Here is a 17,609-nt window from a genome sequence, read left to right on the forward strand (position 1 = left end):
CAGACATGTGCAACACCCAGGGGATCTTATATCTGTGTCTGCAAGGAGGGGTTTTCATGATGTCTCATCCGATGAAGAAGACCCTGTGTGTATTGGTGAGTAAGAAGACGTTAGTGGTGAAAAAAAGCCAGTGGTAATAATTGCTTATTTACTTAGACCTGCTTTGACCATTGCAATTAGTTGGCTTTTTCTGACTTAACAAAAACGAGACATAAAGTCTAGTACTTTGGCTTTGCGAGCTACTTACTTACTCATCTCACTAATACACGATGATAACATGTGAAATACTGTTGTATTGGGTGATTGGTAATTTCCGAACGATGTGAATGATAGAAATATAACTAATACTAAACTTCATTTTGACATTGATGAGACACACACAGACAAACATAATTAGTTTAGTGTGAAAATATGCATGCGAACTTTTATTTCATTCTTATTTCATATTTTTCTCGTTCTCAGTCCGTGCACGTGTTGATTCTATTGTAGAAGCGGCAACCTCTGGCAACCTCTGAAACTGATGCGAGCATGTGAATAAGAAAACGTTTTGTAAAAAATCCTTTTCTTATGAAATCCCAGCGGCAAGGAAGCTTGACCACATAATTTTACCGAATGATGGATTCTTGATTTTTGTTATTTCCCTACTTGTTCTTTGACTTTGGAATTGAATTGAAGCGGACGAAAATTGATACGCAAGCTAATAAAAGAATGATACCATGCGTTCAGATTATGCATTATTTCTTCTCTCTTCTTTCGGCTATAGATAATTCTTACCACTTAGCAAAAAAAGACATCACAACTCATGCAGTCAATCTTTTTTCTCACTTTTCTCATTAGACATTGATGATTGCGATGGAGTCAACTGCTTCAATGGGGGAACATGTGTCGATGCCATTGGATCATTCTTCTGTAACTGCTCCGATGGTACCAGTGGCGATGTCTGTAACATATGTGAGCATCGTTTTCTGTCATTTTCTAGTAGTATATTTGTTGATCATGGACTAGGTATGTATGTTGAAAAAATGTGCTTCAGCAGATGCATGATATTCGCCGGTTTGAGCATTCAAGTTTATTTATAACTATGATAATGTTCAACAGATAATCAATTAGATTAAAAAACAGCTGAGCTAAGGAATATGTATACGCCACATTCAACCTACTCTGTAAGTTCAAGAACGCTTACTGTCTGCTTTTAAGCTTATGGTACGTTTGCATGTTAGCACTGCACTACTATAACTTTAAGATTCAATATGAACTTTATTTGCTTATCGCAGTTAAAAAAGACAACTGAATTAAACAAACTAATGTACAAACAAATAATTAAGGTTTAATGTTGGCTATAGAATACCTAGATGGATTGTCGTTATATTTGGTATGTAAACAGGTCGTGATAAGAAATAGTATGATTTGGAGGAACCTATCGGCTCTAAATGGTACTGAAGAAAAACAGCCGATTTGGATATCTCCTGTTTTGTGCAGGCCATGGTAACAATTTTGGTTGGATTGTGGTTATAAAGAAGTGACGATGGGATCGAGTTTGGGGAATCCTAGCAGCTTTTTCTGGGAAAAATACAGGGAAATGTTTGAAGTTGTAGACTTGGAAACAAGATAAAAACGAGATTGATGAATTTTCATATATTTTTTTACCAGTAAGTAGCCTTGATGAGGATCAACGTAATGATGTACAGACTATTATATACATAATTCATTTGGAGAATTTATATTTTTCAAATGTGCCTAATGACAGGAGCTTTATACTTACTACATTGTAACTTGTTTCAGACGAGTCTACGTGGAGCAGTTGGAGTAGCTGGAGTGACGACTGCTTCTGTCGGGAGTCAAACGGCACGGCGATGGTGTCCCGTGTCCGGTCCCGGTCCTGTCCCGGGAAGCCAGGGTACAGCGGTACTCCAACCTGCGACGGTGACGACACAGACTGGGAGGAGTGCATCCCAGGTAGACCTATGAAATTCATTATTCTTAATACTAGGGGTTAGGGCTGGGTATCGGTACGGCGTACCGGTACAAAACCGGTTTTTCTTATTGGACCGGTCCAGAAAAACCGGACCTGAAAAAATTAGGTGGACCGGATGTTGGACCGATTAGAAAATTAACATATCATTTTATCAGGCATTCACACGTTTTGGCGCTTGCAGTTGGAAGAAAATGACAAGAGTGAAGTAGAGTAGAGTTTATAGTAATTTCTACCAAAGTTTACAGTCAATCGTACAGGTGCAGTTATCGTTGTAGTATTTAAAACGCCAGTGTAAGTCTAATACTCCCCCAAACAGATTTCTTTGTAGTGAAATGGACCATTGGTATGAGTCATACTGAATCAGGTCCAGGTTCAGGTCCGGACCTGGACCTGATCCTCTGGACCTGAACCGGACCTGGACCTGATTCAGTATGTGGCAACTTAATGTGAATAGGCAATACTCAAAATAATGGTCTGTTTTGTGGAGTATTGGACTCCCCCTGGCGTTATAAAAGAGCTGTCTCTGTACGATTGATTGTAAAACTTGGTAGAAATGAATGTAGCCTCTACTCTACGTCGCCCTTGTTATTTTCTTCTACCGGTAAGCCCCAAAACGCGTGAATGCCTGATCATATAATCTGTGTTCATTTTCCAATCGGTCTAATATCCGGTCCACCGAATCTTTATTAGGTCCGGTTTTTTTCTGGATCTGTCTATAAGAAAAACCGGTTTTTATATTTCAGTTCTGTTTATTATCAGGCACTATGGCCCATATGGACGGACAATTGACAGTACATTTAAAAGAAAGAACAATAATCTACTGTTTAAAATAAAAAAATACAGGACTCACATTGCGTCTCGTCGTGCACGTGGTCTGTGCACGACCTTACAGTAGTTACTCCAGAAGGTGCTTGTGGAGACAGCATCAGAGCATGCCAGCGCTCTTACAATATCGTTCTCGGACGCCAGGAGGCGAGTCGCAAATGAATGCGTCAGCTTACGCCTCCTGGCGTCGAAGGTGTCTAAGCGCAACAGTGCAAACAGCCAGCTGTTGCTGGTGGATCTAGGTTGCGACGTCATGATTTTCAGGGCGTCGTGGAATGCAACTCTGACTCTCTGGAGCGCGGCGGCGCTGTGATTAGACCACACCTGTACACAGTACAGGGAACAACAATGTGACATGAACAGGACTCGTTTTGTCTCAGCAGAACAGTTACCGAATGTTCGGGATAGGGTGTTGGCTTTGGTGTACAGATAGCGAGTTTGTTTGCGAATGGAGTCATCGTCGGAATATATCGGTATGTGGTACCAGTATGCGAGATGCATTGTGGATAGGGGTAAATATCTCTTAATTGTTTACAGTTCTGTCTCTACCATTATCTAGATTTGCATAACAATGGCCTGGTGTATTTAGTTTATATTTTGGGAGCATCACCTTTGACCAATTGCCGACAAAACACTTTGCTGACATGCGTACTTAAGCTAGAATTCGTTTTATTACTACCACCTTAAGCTAGAATTCGTTATTCAGTGTAACCATATTGTATTCACAAGGTTTAAAACAGCTTTGCCGCCAAAGGTGCTAACCAGCTAAGTAACAAGTTAACTTTTACTTCTACTGAGACATACAGCTTTTTCTTTGTAATCATAGATGTCGATGAATGTGAAGAAGGAACTAGTCACTGCCATCCAAACGCCACCTGTAAAAACGTCATTGGAGTTGGTCAGTATAACTGCACATGTGACAGCGGATTTGCTGGTGATGGCTTTCGGTGTAAAGGTAAGAAAAAGAAGCAAAAGTAGGGTTATTATGTTCTAAATGGACGAATTCTTAGCACAGTTAAGACCATTCCAACATTATATCTAAATTTTATTACGTAATTGACTTTCCAACATTCAAGTGTATAACTATTGGGCGGTTATCAGCTGATATTTATGATAAATAATGAAGCGCCTTGTTAAAAATAGTGTCTAGCTAATGAATTTGTGACAATAACAAAGCAAATTGAGTGTTTATGTGTTTCTTATGTGTTTTAACAACAGACATTTGGTCTACTATGTAAACAGAAAGACATGTTTGCAATATCTATACATTTATAGCAAAGGTTTGGAAATATTTTACTGCAATGCGCCCAACAGGGTGCTTTAGTTAAACTTAATAACAATAATATAATGACAATAATACGTACATTGCATATACATGCCCTTGGGTAAAATTGCAAGTAGAAGCGAAGTAAAACATCACATAGAATAATGAAAAATACAATACAATGACCCATTAAATTATTTCGAGTGGGCGCGCTTCTTATTAAGAATTTGAGCTCTAGTTATTATTCAAAACTTGAGCTATAGTTACAATTAGATGTAATCTGAAAGTCATATCTCTATATTGGGATCTCGTGATAATAAAGTTTTATCTGTTGTTAAATAATGCTGTACTGCTCTACATGCGTTTTGACAGATATAGATGAATGCAAAGAAGCCAGTTTACACAACTGTAGCCAGAATCAGACATGTGCAAACACCCAGGGATCTTATGTCTGTGTCTGCAAGGAGGGATTTCATGATGTCTCAACCGATGAAGAAAAACTTGTGTGCATTGGTGAGTAAGAAGACGTTAGTGGTGAAAAAAAGCCAGGGGTTAATAATTGCTTATTTACTTAGACCTGCTTTGACCATTGCAATTAGTTGGCTTTTTCTGACTTAACAAAAACGAGACATAAAGTCTAGTACTTTGGCTTTGCGAGCTACTTACTTACTCATCTCACTGATACACGATGAAAACATGTAAAATACTGTTGTATTGGGTGATTGGTAATTTCCGAACGATGTGAATGATAGAAATATAACTAATACAAAACTTCATTTTGACATTGATGAGACACACACAGACAAACATAATTAGTTTAGTGTGAAAATATGCATGCGAACTTTTATTTCATTCTTATTTCATATTTTTCTCGTTCTCAGTCCGTGCACGTGTTGATTCTATTGTAGAAGCGGCAACCTCTGGCAACCTCTGAAACTGATGCGAGCGTGTGAATAAGAAAACGTTTTGTAAAAAATCCTTTTCTTATGAAATCCCAGCGGCCAGGAAGCTTGACCACATAATTTTACCGAATGATGGATTCTTGATTTTTGTTATTTCCCTACTTGTTCTTTGACTTTGGAATTGAATTGAAGCGGACGAAAATTGATACGCAAGCTGACGAGAGAATGAAACCATGCGTTCAGATTATGCATTATTTCCTCTCTCCATTCGGCTATAGATCATTCTTACCACTTAGCAAGTACACATCACAAGTCATGCAGTCAATCTTTTTTCTCACTTTTCTCATTAGACATTGATGATTGCGATGGAGTCAACTGCTTCAATGGGGGAACATGTGTCGATGCCATTGGATCATTCTTCTGTAACTGCTCCGATGGTACCAGTGGCGATGTCTGCAACATATGTGAGTATCGTTTCCTGTCATTTAGTGTATTTAGATACATGGACCAGATAGGCATGTACATATAAGTTGAAACATATGCTTCAATAGATGCATGATATTCGCCAGTTTGAGCATTCATTTTTTCTAAATCAGGACAATGATGAATAGTTAATCATTTAGATTACAGTTGAGCTAAAGAATATGTATATACCACATTCAATCTAGTCTGTAAGTGAAAGGACGCAAGTGCATGGTGTTTATTTGGATTGTGGTTAGAAATAAGTGACTGTGGGATCGAATCTGAAGACTTCTAGCAGCTTTTCCCGGGGAAACTGCAAGGATTTTGTTTTAGTTGTAGCCTCGGAAACAGGATCAGACACCAAGGATTTTTCTTTTTTATCTGTAGTTTTGATGAGGATCAACGCAATGATGTACTAATTATTGGGACCCGATTTGCATAATTCAATTAAAGAATATATATTTTCAAATGTGCTTAATGACAGGAGCTTTATACTTACTACATTATAACTTGTTCAGACGAGTCTACGTGGAGCAGTTGGAGTAGCTGGAGTGACGACTGCTTCTGTCGGGTGTCAAACGGCACGGCGATGGTGTCCCGTGTTCGGTCCCGGCCCTGTCCCGGGAGGCCAGGGTACAGCGGTACTCCAACCTGCGACGGTGACGACACGGACTGGGAGGAGTGCATTCCAGGTAGACCTATGAAATTCATTATTCTTAATACTAGGGGTGGGTACCGGTACAGAAAATTCAGGTCCAGGTCTGGACCTTAACCTGGACCTGATTCAGTATGTGGCAACTTAATGTGAATAGGCAATACTCAAAATAATGGTCTGTTTTGGGGAGTATTGGACTCCCCCTGGCGTTATAAAAGAGTACAAGGCTAGCTGTCTCTGTACGATTGATTGTAAAACTTGGCAGAAATGAATGTAGCCTCTACTCTACGTCGCTCTTGTTATTTTCTTCTACCGGGTAAGCCCCAAAACGCGTGAATGCCTGATCATATAATCTATGTTCATTTTCCAATCGGTCCAAACACCGGTTCACTGAAGTTTTATCAGGTCCGGTTTTTCTTGACCTGTCTATAAGAAAAATCGGTTTTTATATCGGTATATGGTAAGGGTACCCACCCCTAATTAATACACATGCACAGCGAGATGCATTGTGGGCAAGAATAAAGATCACTAAGTTGTTTACAGTTCTTGTCACAACCATTATCTAGATTTGCATAACAATGTCCTGGTGTATTTAGTTTATATTTTGGGAGCATCACCTTTGACCAATTGCCGACAAAACACTTTGCTGACATGCGTACTTAAGCTAGAATTCGTTTTATTACTACCACCTTAAGTTAGAATTCGTTATTCAGTGTAACCATATTGTATTCACTAGGTTTAAAACAGCTTTGCCGCCAAAGGTGCTAACCAGCTAAGTAACAAGTTAACTTTTACTTCTACTTAAACATACAACTTTTTCTTTGTAATCACAGATGTCGATGAATGTGAAGAAGGAACTAGTCACTGTCATCCAAACGCCACCTGTAAAAACGTCGTTGGAGTTGGTCAGTATAACTGCACATGTGACAGCGGATTTGCTGGTGATGGCTTTCGGTGTAAAGGTAAGCGAAAGAAGCAATAGTAGGGTCATGATATTCTATAGACCAAATATCACGAATGTGGCGTCAGGCGTGGCGTAACTGGTAGAGCGTTCGGCTCGGAATATATAGGTCCTGAGTTCGATCCCCACCGTGTCCCCCGACGTTGTGCCCTTAGGAAATGCACTTTACACGACCTTCCTCACTTCACCCAGGTGTAAAAATGGGTACCTGACTTCGGTCGGGGTAAAATACTGCCTTTACCTTCTGTCTGTACCTTGTATGTGGAACCGTTAATATTAGTTACACAACTTAAGCGCAGTACCACATTGTCCTCGTCTGTCAAAAAATGAATAGAAATACCACGAATACTCAATACAGTTAAGATCATTCCCCCATTATACCCATTACGTAACTTGCTGCCCAACTTTCAAGTGTACACATATTGGGCGGTTATTAGCTGACATTTATGATAGATACTGAATTACAATGTCAAAGAGATACTGTCTGGTTAAATAATTTGTGAGAATAACAAATATCATCATATTAACATAATAAGTACTTGGTGGGAAGGTACTAGATGGTGCCAGATGGGAACCTAAACGAACTTGTTATTTCAAAGCAAATTAAGTGTGAATGTTGAAAAAAAACTCTTCGCAGGTGTTCTTCCTTAAAACATATGACATGTTCGCAATATCCATACATTCATAGCAAATGTTTGGAAATGTTTTCCACCATGCGCCCAACAGGGTGTTTTAGTAAACCATTTAGTTTTGATAGTTAAGATAAGTTCATTGCACATGCATGCCCGTGGGAAAATAAGTAGAAGTTAAACCTCACATAAAATAATGAAAAATACAATACACACACCCATTGGAATATACGCTTCTTATTGAAAACTTGAGCTCAAGTTAAAATAAAATGTTATCTGAAAGGCAAATCTCAATTTTGGCAACTCTTACAGATTGGGTTGTCTGCGTGGCGCAACGGCGTTGGAATCAGAATCAGAATCAGTAGGTCCTGAGTTGGATACTCGCCATGCCCCTGCCCCCATGACGGTGGAGTGACGCCCACTGAGCCTCGCGGCTAATCTGTAAAAAGGTGCCCAAAACACCAATGGATCTGATGCTGCCAGTGTGTCAACTTCTGCACACTTGCCACTAAGACCCGTGATTTTTTTTTTTCTTACAGATATAGATGAATGCAAAGAAGCCAGTTTACACAACTGTAGCCAGAATCAGACATGTACAAACACCCAGGGATCTTATGTCTGTGTCTGCAAGGAGGGATTTTATGATGTCTCATTCGATGGAAAAGAACCTGTGTGTATTGGTGAGTAAGAAGAGATAAGTGGTATAAATAACATTTTATCCAATGAAAGTAATTTCTTATTTACTTAGATCTGCTCCTCATCCTTGGGCATAGTCCACTGACTAGATCCCCGGTACTAGCTGTATAGGGTGGCCCTCGCACCCGCCTCATATGTATTACCTCAATGTCTGATCCTTATACTTCGTACTATAGTAGGGATGCATTCTTCGTAGAGCTTGTATTTTGCAAAGTTCTTTCATTACCGAATAGACTGAGAAAAGAACTCAGCATACAATGATAAATGATAATGATAGGATTTTACATTAGAGTACATCGTAACAAACCTTACATTGACATTTAATTGGGAATTGCGGACTTAATTTGGAATTGCATACTTTGTTTATTTCAAAACATTTTCTTGCAGATGTGGACGATTGTCGTCATGTGACCTGCTGGAACTCCGGCGTCTGCTTGGATGGACTTGGGAATTACACTTGCGACTGCCTGGAAACTTTCACTGGGGAGCATTGTGAATATTGTACGTAAAACACTTGTGCTAAAGTAAAGATACAGAAAGAAAATGCCCAGACTTTGCATGATGTTCAAAATGACCAATGAACTGGTGAACGTATTGACTGATAAATATCTAATACCAGTTCAAAAAATTCCACAGACACCTACAAAAGTTTGGGAATTCTTGTCAAACGGACGCACACTATACTGTTAGGCTCGGCCCATAAGGCAATGCCAAAAAGAATAAGAAACAGCCATGACTTCAAGTACCAGAGTCACCAACCTAGGATTGATGTGTTCCGAATTTCGTATGTTTTGATAAACATTCCCTTCGTATATCGACTCCAGAGAAGGGGGTATATTCATTTAAGCAGAGCAAGTTTACCTAGTAGTATACACAGCTCAATTTTCCATGTTTTTTTTTCCTTCTCTCTTACCTATCGTTACTGGGTGTCGCATGCAAAGCGATGATTATGATATAAATTTTGGTAGACATCCATAAACCTTTATGCGTTATATATCCCAACATTTGATTTGTGCACCTTCTTTCCTGGTGAGGCTCATAACTTATCTATCACCCATCGTACCTGTACCACTGATAGCGCAATCAATCAAATTTCTGCACTATTGAATTGTATTTCTCAGACCAATCTACGTGGGGAGAATGGAGCCCATGGACTGAGGACTGTGAGGCCCAATATGTGAACCACACGGCTGTAGAAGCTCGCATCAGAACACGACGGTGCCTGGACAGGATAGCCTATGATGGAGCTCCACTCTGTGAAGGAACTGACTTGGAGTGGCAACTTTGTAACATAGGTTTGTGTGTAGCTCCTAACTTTTAGTCTTTATGTTTTAAAATAATAAAGTATTAGTATTGGATGAAAACGTATTTTTGCAGTAGACTCATTGCAAATATAATTTATGGACCAATACCAGTCTTTTCCAAGTACCAAATAAATGTTTCAATCAGAGTTGCCCATGAGCAGTAGTTCCTCTGAAAACCGTTAATGTTACAGAATGGAGTAAAAGCACATTACACAATAACTAGACACAATAGGCAAGACATAAAAGTACATAAACTAAAAACCACTTAAGCATCAGTCAATGATTTCTTATATAGTCTGACAGTATGGTGTAGGAAGGAGTTGCGCAGTCTAGAATCCTTGCTTTTTAACTCTTGATCCAAATTTAAAGGTTTTGTATTTTCACAGGCCGAGAGGCAAGAAATTTCTCAGGCCTGTTCCAGACGGTCAAATCGTCTATTCAGCCTGGCTACACGGTGGGCGACGAAGGTAAGCACGTTATCAGTAACGAAAGGGAATGGCATGGCCCAATATATTCGGGTCGGTCGTTTTTGTTTATCTCCATAAACTTGCTCCATCGTGTCTTTCTTAGTACATACGCGTTCGTCCAAAATATATACGAATATGGTTGCTAAAAACTCATGTAGGTTTGATTTTGCTTGCTTTGATAAATTTGGGTTTGATTGAATTATTTTTGTATCTTCTTTAACGTTGATAAAAAAAATAACATAGCAATTAATTTTCCACTATGCATACTTGCATCTGATGATCTTTTAGTATTGGCTTTTTTTGTAAAAGCATATTCCTGTTGAAGAATATTTGTGTCATATTGTAAACATGCATTTAACTATCATTCTAGTCGGTTTGATTGTTAATTGTCTTAGATCTCCCTTAGTCTGGTAAGAAGTTTTTGTTTGTTTCACTCACTCTTGTCTTGTTATTTATCTTTCATGGTCTAATTACTACAATGATCAAATTTCTTTTGTCACCAGTTCTAGATCTGAAGGAACTGTCATTAGATGACAATGACGAAAGTGCTGATTACGAAATACTTTGTTGTGACGAAGGGAAGTTTGTCCTGGAAGAAAATGGGCTGTTAAGGGTCTCACAGATGCTTGATCCGAACAGACCATATGAGTTAACGATAGTCGCTATTGATGACACAGCGGAACCATCTGCGCTCCTGCACATATTCGAAGTCATGATAGATGTGAATCATACGGAATGGATCTACGACCGAACCGGATGTCCGCATGTTGTTCTTACAAGAGAAGTAGAGGAGGGACAATCCAACGGAACTGTCATTGTAGACTTGGCAACAGAACTCGGCGAAGACGAGACTTCGCGGTATTTCCTGCAGTTCGGCCTCTGTAGTGACCTCGTCAATGTTAATGAATTCACGGGAATTGTGTCCACCAGCAAGACACTCGACAGGGAAACAATGCCGTCTCTTAACTTTGATGTAGTTGTCGTTAACCACACCTCAACAACTACCGTTACTGTTAACGTGAATGTCACGGACATCAACGATCACCAACCAATCTTCCATAACACACCTGTCGCAGGTATCATATCTTCCGATGCACCGGCGGGAACGATCGTTGCCATTGTCAAAGCAACAGATGAAGATGAGGGCACAAATGGTATGGTTGAATACGTGCTGGAGTCGTACAAAGATGCCTTTAAAATCTCCTCCACTGAAGGTGTCATCCGTGTGAAGGATACCAAATCCCTACCCAACAGCAATGACTTGCAGGTTATAACACTGTCTGTAAGCGCCAGAGACAATGGGACGGTTCCAAGGTCCACACCTGAACCTAGAGCAGTGGAGTTGACAATTGTTTCGTCAAGCGTTAGTGAGATTTATGTAGTTGAAACTGTAGAGGAGAACATCCCTGTTGACACTGTCGTAGCCAACTTTTCTGACAAGCTGCAAACGGAAAATACTGAAGACCCCCCTGGCAAGTACAGGTTCATCTTACAGGACGATGGATCAGGGCAGGCACAGATGTTTTCTCTCGACAACACGACGGTAAGATCTCGAGTTATGCGTGACAGTACAGTAGTTCACCTTTATCCATGGGGTTACCTATATCCGTTGTATCTAAAACAGGGCATTAAGGATGTCAAGTTGATGTACTTCAGTTTCAATTTGCAATATTTTGAAAATATGGCAATTATCCTGTTTTTAAAGATAACGGACATAGGTTAACCCGTGGACAGAGGTAAACCAGTGTCACATAGTAGCCCAGTTTCATCGAAATATTGAATTTTGTGTGAAATTTTTACGTTGGTAAATAACATCATGAATAAAGACTACACTTTGTGAAAGAACCAGCAGACAAGTCTATTTTTTAAACAAGACTCGCCAGTTACTGTGTGCTACAGCCATGCTGTCAAGCCTTCATCACCTGGATTTCTGTGCTACCTATGTTTGAAATTCAGCCGTTTCCGTCAACTATGTCGAGCAAACAGCACAGTAACGTTTTGTTTGTAGACTAGTTTAGACAATTTATGCATACTTTTTGCCCTGTGTTACTTTGGTAGAGCTAGAAGGACAAAGATTACAGGGGACGATAACTATCAAACTTTGTCTGGAAGATCTTTAAAATAAATATTCGCACAGCTTAAAACAGGCAGAGAATGTTTTAGGTCATACATTGCTATTTAAGGAGACTTTTTGCTCTTGATCTTTGTGCGCGATTATAAGATTAAAGTCACCATATCAGCAGGATGATTCATGGTAGCGCTACATTGACATATGAGAAGATATGAGTTATATACAATTCTAAGTCGTATATCCGTGCAAAAAGTAAAGCACTTACCAACAAGGTTGCAATCAGTCTTCTGATCCTTTTCAAGTTGAAATGACCCGTTGAAATGACCGGCTACCAAGCACCTTTGACCCTTTGCTGACGTCAACACTTCCGTTCTTTTCATGTATTAGGGCATCTTGACGACTGCTGCGGACATCGACAGGGAGTCCCCCATTTTCCAGGGGAGGTTCACGTTCACCGTGTTGGCAAAGAAAGAGGGGTCATGCGATAGCAAGCTGGTGCGAGATAATATTTCCTATTTCGATAGTGCATTAACCTAAATCGTGAAATATCATCCAAATTGTCTTCAAGTAATGACTGTTTTTTTAAGGTATTTAAATGTACATAAGTCAAAATTCTCGACGACTGACTGTCTATTTTGATCGCGGAGAGAGACCTAGTATCGATCTCGCAAGAGAACACGAGACTAGGTCCATCAACGCAAGTCAGACCAGTCTCGTGTTCTCTCGCGAGATCAAGACTAGGTCTCTCTCCGTGATCAAGACGAACTATCAGTCGTCGAAAATTTTGAGGTATGTACTTCAGAAACAGTCATTGCTTGAAGAACATTTGGATTAACTGCATTCATACGTGGCTGATGAATCTCTTCAACATGAAATATTATAGATTCATAGATTCAAGACCGATGTGATTGTGTCTTAAATTGCACAATACATTTCGCTACTCTGTCGTCGTTCTTTTTCTACCTATGTAACGCTAGTTCATCTTTATCCGCGTGGTTACTTTTATTCATTGCTTTCAAAAATATGGTACTTATTTATATCAAGTCGACAAGTGGTGTTTATAATTGCAATATTCTAAAATGTTTTGAAAATATTGCAGTTGATAATTAATATCTCTGTGTATCGACTATCATTTTTAAGACCACCTTTTTTTTTAAGACCAACAGATTTAGGTTACTCCACAGATAGAGGTGAACCAACGTATGTCTCACAATACAAAGAGCAAGCAAGCTTCATATCATCGATACTATATTGTCATTTTTCCGTTGCTTTATTTAATAATGGACGAATGTATTTTCTGGTTTCCTTGAAATATAGATATCTGTTACCATCGACGTAACTGACACCAACGACAACACACCCGTCTTCAGCGCCCAGTCATACGTCGGACACATTGCTGAAAATGCGACGGCTGATGATTTTGTCATTTTCGTAAGTAAAATGCTGTACTTTGATAATAGTCTCATTTTTTCCATGAGTTTCATAAACAGTGTGTTTCTTTGCACACAGCTATGTGTTTTACTCAACGACCTGTCACCTTCCTCAGGCAAATTCTGACGTGTTCACATTGCCTATAGTAGTGCCAAACGTAAACTTTAGATGTTAAATGCGGCATTTGGGACTGCATCTGTAAGCAGCGACACCTATGCTGTAGTTCAATGTGAAAAAGTCAAAACTGCTTCGATGAAGTTGACAGGCGGTCATTGAAACGTCGATGAAATAAAGCACTTGTGTAAAGAAGCTTATTACAGTATTTAGTATTTATTTATTTGCAAATCCATGCCCGAAGGCTAATTGCAAGGGTACAGACAGTAAAAAGTAACAAGTGTCCATTCTATACAGCTATCTACATACATGATTCTCCATTGTTTACTGGAAGGTTTGACTTCTACTTTGGAGGCAGTGGCTGATGAAAAGTCCCACGTCTTTAATGATTAGTGGGTTCTGTGATTTTAACAGGAATATACTTTTTTGGAGGTCTACCAACTGGTTAAAAGATGGAAATATTGTATTGATTGTGCCGAAAAGGTTGTTTAGTGTATTTAGTGGCTTAATAACCTGATAAAGTTTACAGCTACCGGTATGTGGCACCATATGATGAATTGTATGTGTACTAAAAAAATCTTTTTCATCCTATCCATACCCACACAGCGTAACCAAGGACCAGAGGCTACGGATGCGGACTTTGGGTGTAACGGAACCGTGACGTACGGGATCCACTCATCTCAAGATGGTGGAATGTTTGCGATCAACCCACAGACGGCAGAGATCTACGTGTCTTCCGGAAGTGAATTTGACAGGGAGTCAAAAGATCAGTACAGTTTCACAATTACCGCAACAGACAGAGATGGGGGCATTGGAAGCTTCACAGGAACAGCGAGTATAACCATCATCATCGATGACATCAATGATAACGCACCAATCATACATTCCACCCAGAATCATATAGACTTGTACGAAAATGTCACTAGAGGACATCTTATTACCACATTGTCGGCGACAGACGCCGATGAAGGCGCTAACGCGGAGATAGTGTACAGCTTGGAAGACGGTGACGGCTTTTTTTTGTTTAATATCCACCCTACCACAGGGGAGCTTAAGGTAACCAGTGGTCACCTCGATAGGGAAACTACTGAAACCTACGAGCTCACGATATCCGCTCGCGATCGTGGGAGTCCTTCTCAAACTGTAACGCAAAGCATGACAATTACGATCTTGGACTGTAACGACAATGCTCCGATATTCTCCCAAAACGTCTACAAGTTCTCTGTAAGGGAAGACGTCGGAGTAGGAACAACAATTGCTGCCATAAGTGCTACTGATGCAGACGTAACGATACAGAATTCCGACGTAAGGTATACAATCGTGAATGGCAGAGGGACATTTTATGTTGATAGTACTACCGGTGCAGTGGTTGTAAATGATACTCTGGATTACGAAGAAGGACAGACATATTTTGAGTTTGAAGTGGAAGCAGAAGACACGGGAAACCCTGTCTTAACAGGGAAGCGGAGTATCCTGCAAATTAACGTCCTGGACGCGAATGACAATCGCCCAATTATCTCTGTAAACCAGAACTATAGCCTCCTTACTACAGCTCCAAAGGGATCGATAGTTACAGTAGTACAAGCCTCAGATCTGGACAGTGGGGACAATGGGAAAGTAACGTTCGCCATAGATCCACCACAAGATAGTTTCATCATTGATGAAGAAACGGGCATCGTCAAACTAAACCAGCTTGAAAACACCAATGAAATAACATCTGTTATCACTGCAACAGATAACGGCGAAGAGAAACTGTCTTCCAGTCTTACGTTAGTTGTACAAGTGATCGAGCCAGATCCAGGAGACACACTAGACCCGCTGAACTTCAACAATGACACCTACAAGATCGATGTTCCCGAGAACATTCCGGGCAACTCCCCTGTTCTTAACGTCTCTATAGCAGAGGCAGGACTCACGTACGAGATTCTCCCGGAAAGTCCCCTGTTTCAAGTGGACACACAGGTGAAGATACTGTTTAAATTTTAAATAGATGTATATATCTTTCATGTTATATGTACTGTTTTGCTTGGTAAATATGGGAAAATTCTTTCAATTGTTTTACCAAGGATTCGCAGTGTTTTACCATACATTTGACTTTTGTTAGTGTAGGTTTCAAACTCAGTAACACATTAAATGTTGCTGAAACAAGAAATACAATAACTCAATGTTGACAAAATTAGACCGATTGCATGTCATTGGTGCTCATGTATGCGCAGGGTATAATTCACACGAGGGAGAGACAGCATCCCAATGACGAAAGTTCGTTGTTAGACAGAGAGACTTCGGAACAACATGTTCTTGTGATCGTTGCTAAAGGCACATATGGACGCCAAGCGATTGCATCGGTAAGTACATTATCGTTGTGGGCCATTCAAGCTAGTATAGAAACATTGCTTTGTTGATAAACTCGCCTGAAATCGATTAATTAATTTTTACAAAAGCGCGAAAGTCCATTGTATAGTCCATGAAATCTTATTATCATATAGCCAGGTGTAGTTGGCCAATCAGAGGCCCCCATTTCCTATGGGCTATCAGGGCGTAATGTCATAAGTGTGCAGTTATTAGAATAACTGCACACTTACTTATCAGTACAGGCATGGCAGGGGAATGGCTTCCTCTACTACTGTAAATGCATTTAAGTTCGCGGGGATTTAATTTCGCGGTAGCGGGAAAAAGGACTTTTCGCGGTGGATTTAATTTCGCGGTAACATCATAGACTACAATCTAATATCATAATAGAAAAATGTTCGCGGTGGATTTAAGTTCGCGGTGAAGTGGTCACCGCAAAAACCGCGAACATTAATCCACCGCGAACATTTCTGCATTTACAGTAACATCGTTTGTGCGCGTTTCATTGTTCAAACAAAACGTTTACCATCTTAAAACAACATTAGATTACTAACAATATGTAAAACAATAAAATCTATTTTAATTAATGTCTAATTTAAACTGAAAATTGAAACTAAAATTGTTTGCACCCCCCCCCCTTCAAGTTGAACGATCTGCAGATCATTCCTCCTGGTGGGAGGCATGATCATGAATACGGTACAGTAGAATTTTGAAAAGGCTTCGCATGCCAATACAGTAATGTTTCGAATATTTTCTGTGGAAATTTTGGATTCAAAATGCAATATGTAATATCCCTATGTACCAAAGAAAAAAATGTAGATTTCTAGAAATTCTACAAAGGAATTCACACTTATAGTAACAAGAGATCTATGCGTCATACAGGAGTTTGCAAGTTTGGGTAGGCTATATGATAATAGCGTTAATGATCCGCCTGTTCCTCGGTGTATATGGTGTGATAACGCCTGGTCCTTTGCTATAACCACCTCATAAAACCACCGAGTGAGCGAAGAAGTTTTATTCCCTTATTTATTTATACCCTTAATTATAACTGCTTGTTTCTGACGTTTACTCTTAGGTTTTAATCAACGTGTTGGACGTAAATGATGAGCCCCCAGTATTCCCGGAGGGAGAAGAGATCTTCGAGGTAACAGAGGGAGACGACTGGGTAGATCGGACGGCGGGGAATGTGGCAGCTTCAGACAGAGATGCTGGTTTAAATGGCACTGTGGAGTACCGAATCATCGGTGGCAATATCGGTGAGTGGTTTTGTGTACAGGCGAAAAATATGCGCACTGTTTCTTTCTAGTTCTGTCAGTAAAATGTGCTTTCTCTGCCTAAAGGTGCACTCTCACTTCACTTGGGGTTCGGAAGATACTTAACGAATTTCAGAGATAAAGAGCGATTTTTCTTACTCTTTGTGTATTTTGTCGTATTCTAAGTCATACTTGTACGTATCACGCAATATCTAAATCATAAAAAAACCTAGAAAATAACAAAACAGTGA

The 17,609-nt window shown here is 39.8% G+C and overlaps 1 protein-coding gene across 1 annotated transcript in view; it reads left to right on the forward strand.

Annotated features, from left to right (window-relative positions):
* Positions 1 to 17,609, forward strand: part of LOC118407051 (protocadherin Fat 4-like) — an 89,330-nt gene that overhangs the window by 6,830 nt on the left and 64,891 nt on the right. The window contains exons 5-21 of the mRNA XM_035807468.1: positions 838 to 951; positions 1,783 to 1,956; positions 3,627 to 3,755; positions 4,437 to 4,577; positions 5,317 to 5,430; positions 5,947 to 6,120; positions 6,917 to 7,045; positions 8,213 to 8,353; positions 8,757 to 8,870; positions 9,491 to 9,664; positions 10,060 to 10,140; positions 10,644 to 11,683; positions 12,599 to 12,706; positions 13,529 to 13,642; positions 14,363 to 15,718; positions 15,973 to 16,101; positions 17,181 to 17,361. Coding sequence (XP_035663361.1) covers positions 838 to 951; positions 1,783 to 1,956; positions 3,627 to 3,755; positions 4,437 to 4,577; positions 5,317 to 5,430; positions 5,947 to 6,120; positions 6,917 to 7,045; positions 8,213 to 8,353; positions 8,757 to 8,870; positions 9,491 to 9,664; positions 10,060 to 10,140; positions 10,644 to 11,683; positions 12,599 to 12,706; positions 13,529 to 13,642; positions 14,363 to 15,718; positions 15,973 to 16,101; positions 17,181 to 17,361 — 4,413 coding nt within the window. The remainder of the gene's footprint in view (positions 1 to 837; positions 952 to 1,782; positions 1,957 to 3,626; positions 3,756 to 4,436; positions 4,578 to 5,316; positions 5,431 to 5,946; positions 6,121 to 6,916; positions 7,046 to 8,212; positions 8,354 to 8,756; positions 8,871 to 9,490; positions 9,665 to 10,059; positions 10,141 to 10,643; positions 11,684 to 12,598; positions 12,707 to 13,528; positions 13,643 to 14,362; positions 15,719 to 15,972; positions 16,102 to 17,180; positions 17,362 to 17,609) is intronic.

This window comes from Branchiostoma floridae, chromosome 19, assembly GCF_000003815.2.
Source record: "Branchiostoma floridae strain S238N-H82 chromosome 19, Bfl_VNyyK, whole genome shotgun sequence".
NCBI lineage: Eukaryota > Metazoa > Chordata > Leptocardii > Amphioxiformes > Branchiostomatidae > Branchiostoma > Branchiostoma floridae.